Source organism: Schistocerca serialis, chromosome 6 (genome assembly GCF_023864345.2).
Source record: "Schistocerca serialis cubense isolate TAMUIC-IGC-003099 chromosome 6, iqSchSeri2.2, whole genome shotgun sequence".
In the NCBI taxonomy this organism is placed as follows: Eukaryota; Metazoa; Arthropoda; class Insecta; order Orthoptera; family Acrididae; genus Schistocerca; species Schistocerca serialis.
Genome location: NC_064643.1, coordinates 228,123,962 through 228,144,028, shown reverse-complemented (window position 1 = coordinate 228,144,028; position 20,067 = coordinate 228,123,962). Strand labels below are relative to the sequence as shown.

The 20,067-nt window shown below is 41.8% G+C and overlaps 1 protein-coding gene across 1 annotated transcript in view; it reads left to right on the top strand.

Moving 5' to 3' along the window:
- LOC126484036 (uricase) overlaps window positions 1-20,067 on the top strand; it is a 100,427-nt gene that overhangs the window by 63,432 nt on the left and 16,928 nt on the right. The window contains exons 2-4 of the mRNA XM_050107372.1: window positions 8,498-8,629; window positions 15,291-15,729; window positions 18,881-19,076. Of these exons, the coding sequence (XP_049963329.1) occupies window positions 8,498-8,629; window positions 15,291-15,729; window positions 18,881-19,076 (767 nt within the window). The remainder of the gene's footprint in view (window positions 1-8,497; window positions 8,630-15,290; window positions 15,730-18,880; window positions 19,077-20,067) is intronic.

The following is a 20,067-nucleotide window of genomic DNA, read 5'->3' as shown; positions in this document are numbered from 1 at the left end:
CTCCCTACCCCATTTACACTGGCTTCCCCGCGGTGCTAACGTCTCCTTCTCTTTTCTCTTTCCATGTATTTTCGTACTTGGGTGCGCAGTCATTAACTTACGCGTAAGGCAATTCAAAACAAAATTATTCTGTTGTGATTCTTTCGACACTACTTACCGGATTTCGAGGAGTAAACCGCCTTTGGATTTTTCTCTCTCAGATGTACGACAGAAACAATATTTCTTATATCAGCTGAGATTTTGCTGCCATGAGAGGAATAAAATTCAGTTTGTTGCTAAATTCAGCCCGCTCTAATAAGAACGAGAAATACCATTTTTAAGTGTAATTTGGTTCAAATGGCTCTGAGCACTATGCGATTTAACTTCTGCGGTCATCAGTCGCCTAGAACTTAGAACCAATTAAACCTAACTAACCTAAGGACATCACACACATCCATACTCGAGGCAGGATTCAAACCTGCGACAGTAGCGATCGCTCGGTTCCAGACTGTAGCGCCTAGAACCGCACGGTCACTCCGGCCGGCAAGTGTAATTTAATCAGTATTTGTTAGATTTACGCAATAGCTCTATCATTTTCAATCGAGAATTCTATTCTCGAGGGACGGAAATTAGATATTTTCACTTGTGAAGACAAATTCGATGTTTTTATACCAGCATATATTAAAAATTATTTTTAAGATCCTTTTTTCTATCTAGATGAAAATACGTTACCGAGGTAGTTCATACATAAAACTGACAGCTACACTGCAGTATTAGTTGCATTCATCAACGGAAATTATCTTCATGATACTCTCCATTGGACCGAACTTTGCAGTGTCTTTTTATTTTTTTGCTTTGTCCTGTTTATAAATACGTCTTTGAATACATCGTACGTTTAACTGATAATAAAAACTTAATACGGAAGTACAGCTTCCTTTTATTTAATTATGCTTCCCAGGTAACTAACGTACACGACATATATTGTTTATTTTACATATACCGTTTTCACTGTAACACTAGTAAGCAATCCCAACTAAAGATGAATGGAAGTTACTCTATGTGTTTTACATGGTACTGAACACACAGATCATGTTAGTGAAATTACTCATGTCGTTAGTTGAAAATATTTACTATTGTACACGAATATTAACACTACAAGTTACTGCCCCTGTTGACAATTCCGCTGAGTCAGGTGTTGCAGTCGAGGCTGATAAACAACGGGGCCTTGCAACCGTTCATTCCTGGTCACTTTCCGTCGCTGTTTCCTTATCTCGGCCTCTGAGGAGCTAGTCATCCCAGTGAGTGTATTCAAAAACTGATAAATATCACTGATTCAATATTGATTTCAATTTTGTTTGCACTGTTATCGCAAGGAAATTAACAGAGAAGTTTCCCTAATCCTGTCCGAGGCATTCACATGTACTACGTGTAGGGCTCTCAACAGTCGAACATTACAACGTGAAGGGGAGCTCGCAAGAGACCGTTGTGAAAGGACTGCTTCATATATTAGGTACTGCTTCACAGCAGCATTTGCTGTTGCGCTTTTATTTACGTCCTGCACAGCTGAAACATGTCACCAAAATGTAATTCACTGGTGCTAAAGTCAAAGTCGAATATTACTTTTTGTCTCCCGAGTACTCTTTGTCCAAGTTTCCTCATACGTACCTTAATATGTTTTGGCGCCTACAGAGTTAGTCATTGTTTTCAATCTAGCTTTCATCCACGTTTCCTGTACTTGCTACTTTAGATGATACGTTCCCTCTCTCTCTTCTTTCTCTTCCCTGAGTGTATGTGTGTATTTTCCGCTGCTACACTTCGTAATTAAGGCGTTTCCCTCCACCTTTAGAGTAGATTTTAGATTATACCTCTGTAAAAAAATAGCAATTTGGTTTCCTCATATTTCAATCATAAAATCAGATTTTCAAGTATTTTTAATGAACTCGATGGTGAGAGGACTTCAGGAAAACGGAAAAAGAAAACAGTAAAATTGCATGTAATTGGGTATAGAACTGAATGTTATGATAACAACCATTTCTCAGATAACGGGGCGTGAATGTGACGACATTCTGCCATCTCACTGACGTAACTATTATTAATAATGAAGGAAGATATCGTCACTCAACACGGTATCGGCGTTAGCAACGTCTCGTCGAGATACAGACTATAAATTCAGTACGACCATTGCAGCAACTCGTGTTACTCAGGTACAAACGTCGTAGAACGCGTTGTTGTATTCTCGGACAGATTTGTTATTTACGGACGTTTTGAAAACACGTGATAGGACATTGATACGGTTTAGACTCAACATTAGACTGTTGTGGAACCATAATTATTTTGTATTGGACGCATACTCTAGTATATTGTGAATAGTTCCAAAAATTGCTGTGGAGTGGAGTCACAAACGAAAGGCAAAGTTTGCACGTATTACATACTACAACCGACGTCTCTTCTACTGATAGCCTGTGTTCTGTTCGACGATTATAAAAGCTCTTCGATATTTGCCTTTATACCACATTAGTTGACTTGATATAAATATAATAGTAAGCAGGGTAACAATAAATGCTGCGCTTTCGTGCAAGAGATATGGCAGTATGGGGCGCATTTCATTATACGGTTCTGTCTCCAAAACGCAAACTCAGTACCCAACATAAAATGAAACACAAGAATAAAAGATATCCTCTGATGTTGGCAAACAGTTTTGAAACGAATGTGACTGCTAAATCGTTAAACAACTGCAAGCGAGTGTGCTTATCCATAGCATTGTTTTCATCGACACAATAAACAGAGAATAGTCCATTCCATTTCTCGATATGCGTTGTGCTGGTACGAAATTGAAAGCTGTTTCGTGAAATCCACATTTATATTGCTTTTACGGAATCTGAATCTTCACAACAGTAAGAAGTGCTCTCCATTCTTTGCACCGACACTATACCCTATCAGTGCAAAACGTTTCGAGAATAGATTAATAAAAAAATACGAAAAGTTAAAATGATCATTTTAGTGCTTTAGGTGTACTACATAGTTTCCCACTATTTGAGTACATCGCACAGAAAGTTCATATCACCGAGTGAAACTCTCAGAAAAGCCCTTGTTTGGGACGTTGTTCACTACACTTCTGTGGTAGGTGCCTAGTCGTGACAGAGAGTCAGGTCAACCGTGATTTTTTTTCTGGTAAGAAATGTCTGCGTTTTGTAATTGAATCATTGTTTTTGCAAGACAAAAAATTTATCTTCCTCCAAACATTCTGGAGAACGTCTTGAACACTTAATTTAGAGATGTTCAGTTCGTTGCTCCATGGCAATTTGTGGCACAACAACGTTGATACACTATGGCCGCACCTCCACTACTTAAAACTGCCTGCTCGCAACTGATGCTCGAATGCACATCTGTTGTTTAGATATGTTAGTTCAAGCTGCTACTGTAACTACTGGGCTTACGTCGCTTCTACGTCAGAAATACAATCAGCTTCGGGACTTCCTGACGGTCGGCGTATGACTGTAAAAGCTGCGATGGCGCGTAATCTGTTATTGGTTATGACTATAACATAAGCATGTAGGTTATATTTTCTTATCGTATAGTCTCGCTTATTATGAATATGCTGGATTCACATTTTGTGATATATATATATATATATCTGTGAAATCCAAATCGGGAATAAAGAAAAAAAAATTTTTTTAATCAGCAACTTCTGTTGACTAACATGGGATTAATTACACATTTAAAAGCTGTGGGACACAGCCTATAGTCAATATGTTTCACATATTTTCTTGTTAGAAGGCGGGTTAGCAGCCATTATTAATTCTGGGACCATATGAACGGAAGAAAGTGAATTTGCGCGACGATGAAGCATATTTATTACAAGCATTAACTGCTACATGCCTTTTTTTCTTGGGCACTAGTCCCTAGTCTAAGGCATATTTCTATGCCTAACGTTTCGCCTTCCAATGCTGGAGACATCATCAGAGGCTATAAAAACTCAATATGCTACCTGCTATTCGAGGGGTCATTCAGTTCCTTACCTGCTAGTGTAAGGGAGCAGGTGTTCTGAAATACAGGGGTCCTAAACCGATAACTCTGACATAAAAAACTAATGCCCGGACATAAATATTTAGTTTTTGTTTGTTACGGTTTATATCTGCGATGCTCTGGTTTTCCTCTAAAAGAAACTCGATTACACTCTCTGCTTGGAACGCAACTCCGTTACAGACGCCATTTTGAAGATTACCTACAGCGCCGCCACCTATCGGAACTTCATGAAACAATAGGAGCTGAAGCGGGAATATTTCACTAAGTCCGACAAGAAAATCCTCATTTTCACAACCTAAATCGGCCCAGGAAAAAAAAAATGCGTTGCATTATTTATCGAACGTCGCTCGTAATGTGCGTTATGGAATCGGCACCACAAACACGAAAGATCCGTCACAAATGTGAAATTCATGAAATGGCCCTGTTAGACCAGATTCCATAGAGGTGTCCGGGTACTATTGAACAGATAGTGTACATGCACGTAAGGGGCTATAACCTACACTTGAGAATGGCTGCACGGCCGAAACCACACAACAGAAGATGAAAGGATGGTTTAATCCCAACACTAACAGCCAGTGCGGCGAACTGTTACTATTCAAGAAATTTCTCACGGCTGAGGACCCCTTGGAACTAATATATTGAATTTCATAACAATAAAAAACACTCAAAAAGGATTCAACTTCTCAAAAATTATAACGACGGAAAAAATCGAGAATGATGAAGTGTTTCCAAAAGACCGATAGCTGTATGAAGGGGCTTTTTCCAAACTACAGCTTTCACGACAGTACTGACGCATTTCAGGTTTATAATGGTTATATTTTCATAATGAAGATGAAGAATTACAGATTCCCAGCGTTCGAGAAGTTATCCCCTTTAAGTGTCAAACCAAACTGGTAGTCTGTCGTAATGAATGCTGCGAATACATAGAAAGAAAGATCCTTTACCATTTAGCTACAATATAACAGGTCAGCAAATGAAAGCAGTTAATTCCATAAATTATCTGGGACTAGGCATTAGGAGTGATTTAAAATGGAATGATCATACAAAGTTGATCGTCGGTAAAGCAGACGCCAGACTGAGATTCATCGGAAGAATCCTAAGGAAATGCAATCCGAAAACAAAGGAAGTAGGTTACAGTACACTTGTTCGCCCACTGCTTGAATATCGCTCACCAGTGTGGGATCCGTACCAGATAGGGTTGATAGAAGAGACAGAGAAGATCCAACGGAGAACAATGCGCTTCGTTACAGGATAATTTAGTAATCGCGAAAGCGTTACGGAGATGATTGATAAACTCCAGTGGAAGACTCTGCAGGAGAGGCGCTCAGTAGCTCGGTATGGGTTTTTGTTGAAATTTCGAGAACATACCTTCACCGAGAAGTCAAGCAGTATATTGCTCTTTCCTAAGTATATCTCGTGAAGAGACCATGAGGATAAAATCAGAGAGATAGAGACCACACAGAGGCATACCGACAATGTTTCTTTCCACGAACATTACGAGACTGTGTAATGGTTCTTTATTTACGTGACAATTACGGCACTCCAACCCCAGTTCTCGATACCAGTAATATCGTACTGTTTTTCTGCGAAGTAACAGACATATTTTTGTGACAATATTCACATTTGGTTTTATTAATGTATAGGTACTCCTATATATCGATATATTACAGTGATATGGTTCTTGTGTGTATTCATTTCTGTGAGACTGTCATAATCTTTGACTTATTTGTAACCGTTTTGGCGCGAATGCGCACAGAGCAGCCTTTGTTTCACTTTGCAGAAGTTGCTATTTCGCTTTGTAAAAGAACAGTCAGTCTTGTGTTTGTTTAAAGTGGAAATTAAATTTATGAAGATTGATACAAAACTGTTTGCTTGATGATGTAACAATTAAGAAGAAGTATATGTGAATTTACAAGAAGCTTAATAAAAATGTGAATCGTGAACACCAAGGATTGATTGATCATTAAGAATTTCCTGAAAAACGCATTTGTTAAGTCTTCAAATATTGCTAAAATACAGATCTGGACCTTCTAGCAGTGAAAGTGGAATCAACCTAAAATCAACAATATGAGCCATAACAACTTCGACGAAATCTACGTGGGAGTCCATTCAAGATAAGTGCCAAAATTAATGACTTTTTTACAGCGACTTCATTATACGATACCATCCACAGTCAATAACTTTGTTGTTGCTAGATAAAGCGAACATATGCTGCGTGAGCAACATTATTAATCTGATTTATAACCAACTTTGGAAATGGTGGTATTGCTAGAACTGGAATAGAAGGGAGAACCGATAGAGGTACTCAAAATACCCTCCGCCCCACACCGTCAGGTGGCTTGCGGAGTATGGATGTAGATGTAGATGTAGAAACTGAGTGAAAGAAAATGTGAAAAGCATGACTGCTGAATGAGCGAGGCCAGATAACACCCTGTAGGGTATATTACAGGATCCGATAGACAGCAGCTGTATATACGGCGGAGGTACGCACATCACACAAGACTTTAAGTTATCTGCACAAAAATGAAAAATTGAGAGAAAGGCAGACTTTATGACATGTTATGCTTTCTTCAAAGAGCATAGGAGAGACTTGCTTGTCCAACTTCCTCATTTTTTCAAGTTATTTCAAATCCAAGAAACTGAAATGATTCACACTCATTGGAACTGAAGTGTAACTTACAATTTGATGATTATTGCGCTCCATCAGTATCCAAGTCAAGTCAGTGACAACAGATGTTTCTGCATTTCTACATCTACATATACAGGGTGTTACAAAAAGGTACGGCCAAACTTTCAGGATACATTCCTCACACACAAAGAAAGAAAGTATGTTACGTGGACATGTGTCCGGAAACACTTACTTTCCATGTTAGAGCTCATTTTATTACTTCTATTCAAATCACATTAATCATGGAATGGAAACACACAGCAACAGAACGTACCAGCGTGACTTCAAACACTTTGTTACAGGAAATGTTCGAAATGTCCTCTGTTGGCGAGGATACATGCATCCACCCTCCATCGCATGGAATCCCTGATGCGCTGATGCAGCCCTGGAGAATGGCGTATTGTACCACAGCCATCCACAATACGAGCACGAAGAGTCTCTACAATTGGTACCAGGGTTGCATAGACAAGAGCTTTCAAATGCCCCCATAAATGAAAGTCAAGAGGGTTGAAGTCAGGAGAGCGTGGAGGCCATGGAATTGGTCCGCCTCTACCAATCCATCGGTCACCGAATCTGTTGTTGAGAAGCGTACGAACAGATCGACTGAAATGTGCAGGAGCTCCATCGTGCATGAACCACATGTTGTGTCGTACTTGTAAAGGCACATGTTCTAGCAGCACAGGTAGAGTATCCCGTATGAAACCATGATAACGTGCTCCATTGAGGGTAGGTGGACGAAACTAAAATGAGCTCTAACATGGAAATTAAGCATTTCCGGACACATGTCCACATAACATCTTTTCTTTATTTGTGTGTGAGGAATGTTTCCTGAAAGTTTGGACGTACCTTTTTGTAACACCCTGTATATACATACTATTAGTATTGTTATTTCAGCTTAAAAAAATTGACATGTTCCACATCCTCGAGGATCTCCTCAGCACGGATCTATGGAACGAAAAACTAATCTAATCTAACAGCTATCTGGCATTTGGAAATACTTCATCATTCTTGACTTTTTAAAGTGGTATTATTTTTATGGTACTTTAGAAGGTTATTGAGCGTTGAGTGTTTTGTATTGTTATTCACAATGTCTCCGAGGTGTAGCTGCGCTACTCAGAAAGTTGTTTTTATTCAGCATCAAGTATCTTTTTGAAATTGTGAGTGAGAGGATTTGCAAAAAACCAATCGACAGCCGGCCAGTGTAGCCGTGCGGTTCTAGGCGCTTCAGTCAGGAACCGTGTGACCGCTAAGGTCGCAGGTTGGAATCCTGTCTCGGGCATGGATGTGTGTGATGTCCTTAGGTTAGTTAGGTTTAATTAGTTCTAAGTTCTAGGCGACTGATGACCTCAGAAGTAAAGTCGCATAGTGCTCAGAGCCATTTGAACCACTCGAATGTATTTTTACCAACATTGTTTACCATTTCTTCTGTTTCTGAATGTCTGTTCGGACTGACTACAGTACTAGTGGCATCGGCAAAAAGAGCTAGTTCTGTTTGTTGTGTAGTAGAGGGAAGGTAGTTTGTACAGCTGGTTCAGAGGGTGCACGAGGCGGGCGCCTGACGTGTCCCGGAGAAGCAGTACACGACCAGTTAGCTGCGCAGCAGACGCTGCGAACCGTCGAGGTATATTTATTGCAGTCGATTAGATTAGGGTGGCGACCCTGATCGAGCAGCCGATCCGGCTGCGAACCGGTCGCCGGCGGCCCGGGGTCAGCCGGCAGCGGCGCGGCGCGTGGCGGGCTCACGCCCGTGTTTACACGAATCTCCCTCTATCTGCTCCCCGTCGCAAGGCCGGCGGTGGCTCTCAACTTGCACTTTGTCCGCAGCGACGCCTTCAAAACGGGGCGGCCGGCGCGGCCGGGCGACATTGCGCCTCCGGCAGCCTCGAGCGACCAGAAGGACACAGACGTCGACGATCAGCAGTCACCAGACACCATGCCCTGGTCCTACTCTGACAGGTCAGTAGCCCAGTATTCGTCAATGCACAGCACTGGCGACTCATCTGGGTGACAACTCTGCATTTATTTATTCACTGTACTGCTTTTGACAAATTGAAAAAAAAGTATACATACTGTGTAGAGCACAATATTTGCAATATAAAGTCTTATAAACAATCATCTAGAGCATCTGTGTATCTATCGGTTTTGGAGTCGTCAGTAGGAGGCTTCCTGGTCTACCATCGTATGATTTGTGGGGCATCCTTCTGTCATACAGTGAAGGCTTTCACGACCGGATGTTTCAGCTGCTGAGAATTCTTCCGGGTTGTATGGCCGTGGTCTATGGAACTCTTCTATCCCTGGCGTTTCGTCCAAAGCTGCGTTGGACATCTTTTGAGGTGCTCCTGGTTGTGCTGACTCTTCTAACAGTCGGCAAGACTCAGCACAACCAGGACGAAACGCCAGGGACAGAAGAATTCCATGGACCAAGGCCATACAACCCAGAAGAATTCTCGGCAGCATCCTTCTGTGATGTGCCTGATGGTCTGCGGTTCTCCGCTACCACAAAGTGGCGACCGTTACGTATCGCATTTGTGTAAAAAATATACACGTTTGTCGTATTGTGTTCTAAATCTGTTTAGCGTTGACCATTTTTTGCGCAGCAAGTCAAATCCCGGCGATTTTTGGAAGATACACGGCATATTATTACTTTGTTTCTTTTCTTTTACTTATTGGCTTTCTGGACGTGCCCATACATCTATCCCATCATTGCAAAGATGATACGTCCTTGTTTTACGACAATTCAGTGTATTCATTAGGTCAAGCCACATTCTCGTTTAAGTTGCATGGGCTTAGACTGGTCATATAAGCCATAAGGACGATGAGAAGACACAACACCCTGAGTGGAGAAAATCTCCGACTCGGCAGGGAATGGAACCGGGGCCCCTTCGATTAGCAGTTAACCGCGCTGATCCCGCAGCTATCGAGGCGGACAGTCCAGTCTCGAGCCCATTCATTAGTAATATTGAATTCGTCTTCCACAGCGACCATTGCTATTATTGTTGATGGTAGTCTAGAGCGGTGACCGTTATGGTTTGCATCATCGATATCTTATTGGATTGTTAGGTTTTTGTTACCATTACATTTTTTAGCACTTATGCATTGTAGTTGAGGGAATTAAATGGTGGATAGTAGCAGCAACCAGGTGCTGATTTGACAACGCCAGCAATTGTTCTCATGGCGCTATTTAGATGGATATCTGTCTTTCGTGCATATTCGCTATTTAACCAACTGGGGCTTACCATTCAGTCGTTGAGAAGATAACACTCAAAGCAGAAGAATATAGGTTGGATGTCGATGCTCCCATGTTACATCACTTAGCTTCAAATGGTGATGTTTCTTGCTTATAATTTTTCGGCTGTTTTTGTTAGATCCTCTCTGAAAGAGTTGTGTCGAGGATTACTCGTATATACTTTGCTGTTTTGTTAAAAGTGAGTACGTGAGTGCAGTGTTTTTCAGACTGTAAATTGAACTTACTTTCGGCGAGTTTACAGTTTAGGTGAAAGCAGGAAACCTCAGAATTGGTGGCTATTGCTTGGAGTCTCCATATGTGAAAATACATTCCGACTATACCAAGGTCCTCCGTTAGGGTTTCGTCACCTTGTTGAAAATACCCATTCGTCAGCGGAACCAAACTTCCTTGATTTTGTTTTTGGTATGTCTGCAACCTAGAAGCTGAAGAGAAGTGGAGCAAGGACTACTAGATTAATTTCCTTGCAGCGTTGATGTTAGATCTTATCCGACTGAACCAGATATCAGAGTTTCTTAAAGCTTCGTTCGTGTATGGAACTCGGTAAGAATGCTGCTTAAATTCATGTGTATGTCGTTTAATTAGTGTAGTCTTTACAGTCCGTAGTGGAGCGATACATACGGGACTGTATAATATTACGGAATTTCTCGGTAATATTGGTTCTTGAAATTTTGTAAGTCTGCTTTCTCGGATAGTCGGTGTCCACTTTCAAGTGTCTGCAAGTTCAAGATTTTCACTATTTCTCCGATGCCCTCCCGAGGGTCAGACAGAACTGCGACCATTCGTGCCCTTCGTTGTAAACGTTAAATATCCCCTGTTAGACCTATTTCTTGTGGGTCCTGTATACACTTGAGCAATGTTAGAACAAGGTTCGCACGAGTGTTTTGTAGGCAGTCTTCTATACGGACTAATTGCATTTTCTTCCCATCCAACCAACAGATTGAAGTCTTCACACTTCTTTACCTGAACCTATGCGATAATTCTATTTCATATTATTTGAAGCACTTGCACTTGTAAAAGTTGGCTGACTCCAGTGGCGACTCACTGTTATTGTAGTCATGGGACACCATGTTTTCGCGTACTGTAAAATGTACAGTTTCTCATTTTTGAACATTTACAGAAAATTGCAAATATTTGCACTACTTTCAAATCACCCCAAGTTTTGACTGTTTGTATAATTTTTCTCCAGAGAGCACTTAATTGTAGATAACTAAATCATTTTCGAAAGGTATGAGGTTGATATTAACTGTGACTTCATTAACATAGAAGATGAATGACAAGTGTACAAACATGCTTTCGTACGGCCCGCGTGAACTCGCTTTTCGGTCTGTCGATGACTCTTCATTCAAGATAACAACCCGCGTCTTCCATCCATAATGAAGCAAGTTAGTGTTTACGCGCGCGCGCGCACATACACACACACACACACACACACACACACACAGTGTCAGTTAGGAGCGGTATGTACTTAGGTGCAGAAGTGAAGTCACGCAGAAAATTTCATATTCATGTTATGTTTGGTGAAAATATCTGAGAGAGAAGGACCTAGGAACGCTGCTCTGAGACTATGAAATGAAGTTTGTTGGTACAAAGTAAGAAGAAGCCTTATGGTACTCAGACTTTCCTCAGAGCGTATACACTCATAAGGAAACCATATTTGGATGATATGTACAGTGTCAATCACTTCACATATTTCTTGAATCGTTGAAGCCATCAAAATCCAGTTTTCAGCCGTAAGAATTGTAAACAACTGCTCCCTGATCGTCGAATAGTCGCTTGTTATTAGTTCTTGATTTCATACTCAAATAAGAACATATATCATCTCCGATTATGTGGAAATACAATGCTATACTGCAGTCCCACAGTCCGATATAAAAGAGAGAGATAAATGTAGCAGTCAGAAATATTATTGCCTCCTTAACTGAGGCAGTATATTTCCTCTTTAGGTTGCAAAATCGTGAATTACTTCGTAAAACAGCAACTAGTTTGATCTACAAAATGAAGATGTCTTCAGTTCAACATACGGAAATTTCTCAAGAACTACTTACGGTATTTCGGAGAGTGAATCGCTGTTGAATTCGTTCTGATGGCAGAGTTTTCTGTAGTTATTTCTGAAAAATTCGGACACCGTTATCTTTACAAGCAATATTGATATGAGGGAAGACTACAGCCAACATTGTTTTTATTGTGGACCTTATGACAGTTCATCTGGCGACAGAGAACAGATAGCATATGCGTCCTGGGAAAAATTTTACATGAAATCTTAAGTGACTCAATATTTATGATCATTGTGTACTGCACCTGTACTAGAAGATCATTTCTGCTTCTTTGAACTTCCGTATCTGAATGTCCGTGAGATAAAAAGTTAAAATGTTTGTAATGAACCAGTTCTAGGCCTATTTAACTATCATCTGATCTGTATGGTAAGGTCTAGTTTGGGCCCTTCATTAGAATGCTCGAGTCATCTGCAAACAGTTTGTAAATTGTCCTTTAAAATAACTTGTGTATTTGATTTTAATCTCTTTATGGTTGTTGATGATTGGATCTCAGAGCCATACACAGACTTTGTATCTGATTATGTGAAATGCTAGAGGCCTCTTCAGGCTGCACTTTATTCCTAAGTATCTTGCATGAATGGGGGAACATAAAATGTGAAGTCTCACAATTATCGTTACTAGGTTCACTCTTGTTTTACATAAATTACTCGTATGTTCAAATTCTTGCATGAATAATACAACGCCAATAAAGTATAGCCTGAGGAAATGTGCAGTTTTTCACATGATAAAATTTGAACGTAATTTAATTAGAACTAGAGCTAGGTTGACTCTAATTCTACTTAAATTATGTTCAAATTTTATTAGAACTGGAGCTAGGTTGACTCTAGTTCTACTTAAGTTATGTTCAAATTTTTCTATGTGAGAGCTGCACATTTCCTCAGGCTGTCCCACGATCCTCGTGGGACATCACATATTATGTCCACTCACTCTTAATATTTGGTGACCGAGAAATGTTGCGAGAAACTTCGAGAGGTTGAAGAGGATGGCTTGAAGAAATCGGGGATAGGAACCCGTGTCGAGAAACGTCATCCCAAAACACTACAGAGTGTCGAAGTTATAGGTGAGAGCACCTGCCATTAGGCCACTTCTTCAGCAGCAAACGTGACTTCGTACGGTGACGGACCATAGGTGGAGCGTCTCGCGATGTTATTTGTTACTCGTATTCAATGATCCCGGTTGACTGTCACAATCATCAGTAAAGAAGATGGAACTGACTGCTGCTTAGATAGGCCTCAGTTCTTATGAATGTGATGTTCTGTTGCTTCGGTGGATGATAGTTTCGGACAGTGTGGTGCATCGGAAGTTTATTTTTCTCCTAGAATCTCCAATGTTTTCGGTGTACAGGAGAAAAATAAACTGTAGATGGAAACCTGTGTCCGAAATTGTGATTCACCAAGGCAACACAGCATCGCGTTCATCGGAGGCAAGGCCTGTCTACGCAGCTGCTAACGCCATCTTCTCCACTGGCGATCGCGGAAATCAGCCACGATTACTGAATAACAAACAACACTGCGAAACGTTCCGTCTATGGTCCATCAGCGCGCAGTGTCAGGTTAGCTGCTAAAGGGGTTGCCTAGGAGCAGGCGCCAGCACCTATAACTTAGACGCTCTGTAGCGTCTTGGATGAAGTTTCCAGGTACAGTTCCCTATCCTTGATCTGTTTTTTAAGACGCCCTCTACAATAACTTGAAGTTTGTCGCAACGTTTCCGGTATGATATAATGGGTACTGAAGCCCTTATCTCTTCCCTATCGACTCCTGTTTATTCTTCTACGACGTCATCAGATAAGTCCCCCCGCTAATAAAAGCCCTCAACGCACTCTTTCCACCTATCTCTCTCTCTTTTCTGCGTTTAACAGTTAATTCACATTGCACTCTCAATGTTATCGACCTTGCCTTTAATTTCACCGAAGGTTGTTTCGATTTTTCTATACGCTGAGTCAGTCCTTCCGACAATCATTTCTTTTCCGGTTTCGTCGCATTTTTCATGCAGCCATTTCGCCTTAGCTTTCCTACATTCCCTATTTGTTTCATTCCTAAGTGATTTGTACTTCTGTATTCCTTAATTCCCCTGAACATTTTTGTACTTGACTCTTCCGTCGATCAAATGGAGTATTTCTTCTGTTAACCATGGTTTTTTCACAGATGCCTTTCTTGTAACTGCTCTTTTTAGAGATGTTCATTCCTCTTCAACTGTACTGCCTACTGAGTTATTCATTATTGCTATATCTGTAACCTTGGAGAACTTCAAGTGTGTGTCGTTATTCCTTAGTACCTCTGTATCCTTCTTCTGTGCGGATTAATTCTTCCTGACTAAGCTCTTAAACCTCAGCCTACTCTTCATCATTACCAAATTGTGATCTGAGTCTATTTATGCCCCTGGGTATGCCTTACAATGCAAAACCTGAGTTCGGAATCTCTGCCTGACCATAAAGTAATCTATCTGAAATCTTCCGTATCTTCCGGCCTTTTCCAAGTATACCTCTTCCTCTTGTGCTTCTTGAACAGAGTATTCGCTGTTACTAACTGAAATTTATTGCGGAACTAAATTAGTGTTTCTCTTCTCTACTACCAAGTCCATATTCTCCCGCAACCTATCCTTCTATTCCAACCGCATTCCAATACCCCATGACTATTAGCTTTTCATCTTCCTTAATCACTGAATTACCCGTTCAGTATCCTCATATACTTTCTCAGTCTCTTTATTTTCTGCTCGCTACGTCGGTGTGTGTAGGTAACCTATTGTTATCAGTGTTGGTTTTCTGTCGATTCTGATGAGAACAATCGTATCGCTGAACTGTCCTGCCTTCGTAGTCTTAACGAGTCCTACTCCCGTTATATCATTTATACCTGTAATGCAGCGTATCAACATACACTCTGTTTTAGTCTGAGAGTCTGCCTTTATAGTTGAGTACCATATGAGAAGTCTGCGCTCGATTCACGACTAGATCTAAGATTTTCTCTGCTTGGAGACTTGGTGTTTTGTTGTCTACACCGCCATTTCATCTTCATCGACACGCAAGTCATTGAATTGGCGTCTATTAAAAAGACCTGCATGCAGGCAGCCACTCTACCCATCGGGAGGTCCTGACCAGACATACACTTTTCATTCTTTCCTTTGAGAACCTAAGACTCCGTCCACGCTGTTTAATGCCATAACATTTTAGTCTCCCAAATACAATTTTGCGTCTCACACAGGTCACAGAATAACCCAAAAAATTAATTTTTAACTGTTGATTCTATCAGCACCGCATTTACGCGGTCATGTTTTGTGTCTTCTGTGGAGAGTCTTCCTGACGAGTCGCTGCTCTGTACAGGATGAACGGCGTGGGCGTCAACAAGACGCACCAGCACATGCGCGCCGGCGGCGGCCTGCCCGTGTCTGCGCTGGGCACAGCTCTCGAGGTGCCGGCGGCGGAGCGCCGCCCCCGCGTGGGCCGCCTGCCGGCGCAGCTGCCGCCCCCGGCGCCGGGGGCGGATCCGACGCTGCCGGACCCGCGGCCGGCCGGCGACGCCGACGCCGAGTCGGCGGCAGGGGAGGCTCGCTACGAGCTGCACGAGTACGGCTACGGCAAGAACTACGTCAAGCTGCTACACGTCAAGCGCGACGGTGCCACCCACTCGATCCGCGAGTACGAGGTCAACACCCACCTGCGCCTCAACTCCAAGCGCGACTACCTGGCCGGCGACAACCGCCACATCATCGCCACGGACACCCAGAAGAACACCGTCTACGTGCTCGCCAAGAAGCACGGCGTAAGTACCGCGCCCATGCCGTGCCATTCCGAGCCTCCTGTCCGTGACAGACAGAGGCGGGATTAACCCAACATTCTTACTACAACTTTCTATAGTGTTATTCGTCAGTAACTCTGGGAACTTCAGAAGACGGCTGGTTGAAGCTACAGACAAATGTAATGTATTGCGAATACAAAGAAAGAAGGATCCTTTAAGGTACGATTATGTGATAGCAGAACAAACACTGGTAGCAGTTACTTCTGTAAAATATCTAGGAGTATGCGTATGGAACGATCTGAAGGGGAATGATCACATAAAATTAATTGTTGGTAAGGCGGGTGCCAGGTTGAGATTCATTGGAAGAGTCCTTAGAAAATGTAGTCCATCAACAAAGGAGGTGGCTTACAAAACACTCGTTCGACCTATACTTGAGTATTGCTCATCAGTGTGGGATCCGTATCAGGTCGGATTGACGGAGGAGGTATAGAAGATCCAAAGAAGAGCGGCGCCTTTCGTCACAGGGTTATATGGTAAGCGTGATAGCGTTACGGAGATGTTTAGCAAACTTAAGTGTCAGGCTCTGCAAGAGAGGCGCTCTGCATCGCGGTGTAGCTTGCTGTTCAGGTTTCGAGAGGGTGCGTTTCTACTTACACCTCCAGAGGAGGTCACGAATGTAAAATTAGAGAGATTCGAGCGCGCACGGAGGCTTTCCGGCAGTCGTTCTTCCCGCGAACCATACGCGACTGGAACAGGAAAGGGAGGAAGTGACAGTGGCACGTAAAGTGCCCTCCGCCACACACCGTTGTGTGGCTTGCGGAGTATAAATGTAGATGTAGATGTAGATGTATAGGAAACAGACACACGTCGTGAATAGAGTACCTCTCCAACATTGTTACTCTGGCTACAAATGCTCGATACGGGCACCGTTTGTGACGCGACACACGTCAATATGGGCGGAGGAGCACGTGCGTGAAATTCATTGCTGATCGGGGAAGGGCAGCGACAGTGGACCACCTTGTAAATCTATTCATTGAGTTGCTTACTTGCAGGCGCGTACTAATTCGATGCAACAATATGGAGCAACTGATTTGTCTACGTGTTTTGATATGCTTGCCATCTAGTGGTGCGCTTTGCAACTAAACTGCGGGGCATACTACAGATCGAAGCTTGGGGAGATGCTATATTCTGTAATGTGTGTCTGTTTCTCTGTGTCTTCTAATTTTCTGAATCTCTGGAGGAACCTATGAACAAAATTACATTTTTCAACTTTTCTTGAGAATATGTATTTTGAAACCACATATTTCCTCTCCCTAACAGTTGTTAAGAGTCGAGGGTCATGAAAGGGAAGCAGTGGTTGGGAAAGGAGTGAGACAGGGTTGTAGCCTCTCCCCGATGTTATTCAATCTGTATATTGAGCAAGCAGTAAAGGAAACAAAAGAAAAATTCGGAGTAGGTATTAAAATCCATGGAGAAGAAACAAAAACTTTGAGGTTCGCCGATGACATTGTAATTCTGTCAGAGACAGCAAAGGACTTGGAAGAGCAGTTGAACGGAATGGACAGTGTCTTGAAAGGAGGATATAAGATGAACATCAACAAAAGCAAAACGAGGATAATGGAATGTAGTCAAATTAAATCGGGTGATGCTGAGGGGATTAGATTAGGAAATGAGACACTTAAAGTAGTAAAGGAGTTTTGCTATTTAGGGAGTAAAATAACTGATGATGGTCGAAGTAGAGAGGATATAAAATGTAGACTGGCAATGGCAAGGAAATCGTTTCTGAAGAAGAGAAATTTGTTAACATCAAGTATAGATTTAAGCGTCAGGAAGTCGTTTCTGAAAGTATTTGTATGGAGTGTAGACATGTATGGAAGTGAAACATGGACGATAACCAGTTTGGACAAGAAGAGAATAGAAGCTTTCGAAATGTGGTGCTACAGAAGAATGTTGAAGATTAGGTGGGTAGATCACGTAACTAATGAGGAGGTATTGAATAGGATAGGGGAGAAGAGATGTTTGTGGCACAACTTGACTAGAAGAAGGGATCGGTTGGTAGGACATGTTTTGAGGCATCAAGGGATCACAAATTTAGCATTGGAGGGCAGCGTGGAGGGTAAAAATCGTAGAGGGAGACCAAGAGATGAATACACTAAGCAGATTCAGAAGGATGTAGGTTGCAGTAGGTACTGGGAGATGAAGAAGCTTGCACAGGATAGAGTATCATGGAGAGCTGCATCAAACCAGTCTCAGGACTGAAGACCACAACAACAACAACAACAACAGTTGTTAATACCATTTGTTTCATTACAATATGCTACAAAGAGAGGAAGTCCACTCATAAAAAGCCATTGCTCAAAGCGGTCCGCTTCAACAAGCCACGGACACAGGTAGCAGTGTATGGCCTCAAAACTTCCAATGTAGGCAGGCACAACGGCTATAGGAGATCACGCAGCGCGCACCACCCACCATAAAATATTCAGTCGTCGGTTCAGATGTCGCATGAAAAAGTTAAAATAAGTAACTCTTTATTTATCACTGCACACTTCAGTTTTCCACTTTTCGGTCGGCGGCGGAGAAAAAAACGTATAGACTTTTTGGTTCAGCCTTGAGACGTTTTACATTGCGAAACACAGTTAAAGGGCTACTTTTTTTTAAAACCCAGTAATAATCTCCCATTGCAACGCAGAAATTTGAAATTTGGCCCAAAAGTATCTGTAGCCTTCCTCTTTAATGGTGCAAAATCGTGGCGTTCTTCAACATCACCCTCGGGCCCGGCAACACTACCGACAGCAAGGTGTCGAAACATGCCGAAACTAGACCACAGCTCAGAAGTTCATGTGAATTATAATGTGGTTTAGTGGTATCATTCTGGCACCAAGTATCACCACAGTTCTATATAGCACCACTGTGAAGGTGTCACACAGCTGCTGTTACCTACATTTCACCGCTTCTTTTGACGCCTTTGCGATGGAGATAACACAAAGACTGCTTTAAATATGAACGAAGTTTGAACGAATGAATAGTACTTCAAAAATATTTTCTGCACTTAATATCTCTGTACTACCCGGACTACGATGCTTCTTTCCTGTCTGTTGCAGTTCACACAAACGACGGTGATTACGGATAGGGAAACGTGTGACGCGGCCTTTGATAAAGTGTTTCTGTATCGCAGGTGGAATCACCGGAAGACTTCGGGTTGCTGGTGTGCAGCCACTTTCTGTACACGTACCGACACGTGGAGGAGGTCTCCGTACACGTGGAGGAGTACCCCTGGGAGAGGCTGCAATCCGACGAGCGGCCGCACAACCACGCCTTCATCTTCTCTCCCACGGCCTACAGGTTCTGCACCGTCACGCAGGCCAGAAACGGTGAGCACAACTTCAGAAAGTACAACACACTGTGGCTGCATGTATGTTTCGTTAAACAGTTTAATATTCTATCAGATTACAACCATTACTGTTTCGTGCTGATAGATTAATTTTCTCTAAGGAAAGCCATTTTCTTGAATGCTTCCTTTCCTTTGAGATCTATTTTACCGTATTTACTTGTTTTATCTCCGTTGGACTTCTCCTTTTCTTTCTCCAGCGAAGATCCATTGAGGAAAATAAGAACTATGAACCTACTTTTAACATTTCGGTCATTAGTATCACAAGTAACTACTAGCACGATTGGTTCAGAAAAAGACGAGAACGATTTTTTTAAATTTATTGCTTTAGAGGAATAACACCAGATTTTCTGTTAGTGTGATTTAGGCAAACTGTAAGAAGCCTGTTTTAAGAAGTGTCGATAGGGATTTAATTATGCTAGTAACACCTGCAGCACCATTTCTCTCGATATAGATTCCCTTTGAATTAATAGTAACAATCAATCAATCGCAATAGGGTGGCGAAGTTATTCATCAAACTATTGTAAATTTGACACACATAGGAAACTTCCAACAACTTGCCAGCAAAAAATGTTCTCGTAAATTTACGCTCTTCGTTCAGTCGAAGTATTCGCCATTCGTTAATTATTCAGTATCCTTATAAGACAACTTTACTTGTCGATGTCCCCGCCAAACACAAATTCACGTTTCATTAAAATAACTTTATACTCAGTGCTTCAGTTTCATTCTTTTTATGCGAGCCTTGTCTCGCCAGGTTTCTCTCACTGAGCAAGCAATTATATTATATAGCTTTATTCTACTTTTGCATCCTCTTCTACGGTCCTGAGGTTTTTCATATCTTCACAATTTGTAACTCTCATCTGATACCTTCCGTTGGAACTAAATCGTAGTGTCTTTCTGCAAAATGCAGTAAACTAGATTAGCTCTGCTGGTACTAGCAATTTGTTTCCGAATCTTCTTATATTTTAGTTTTC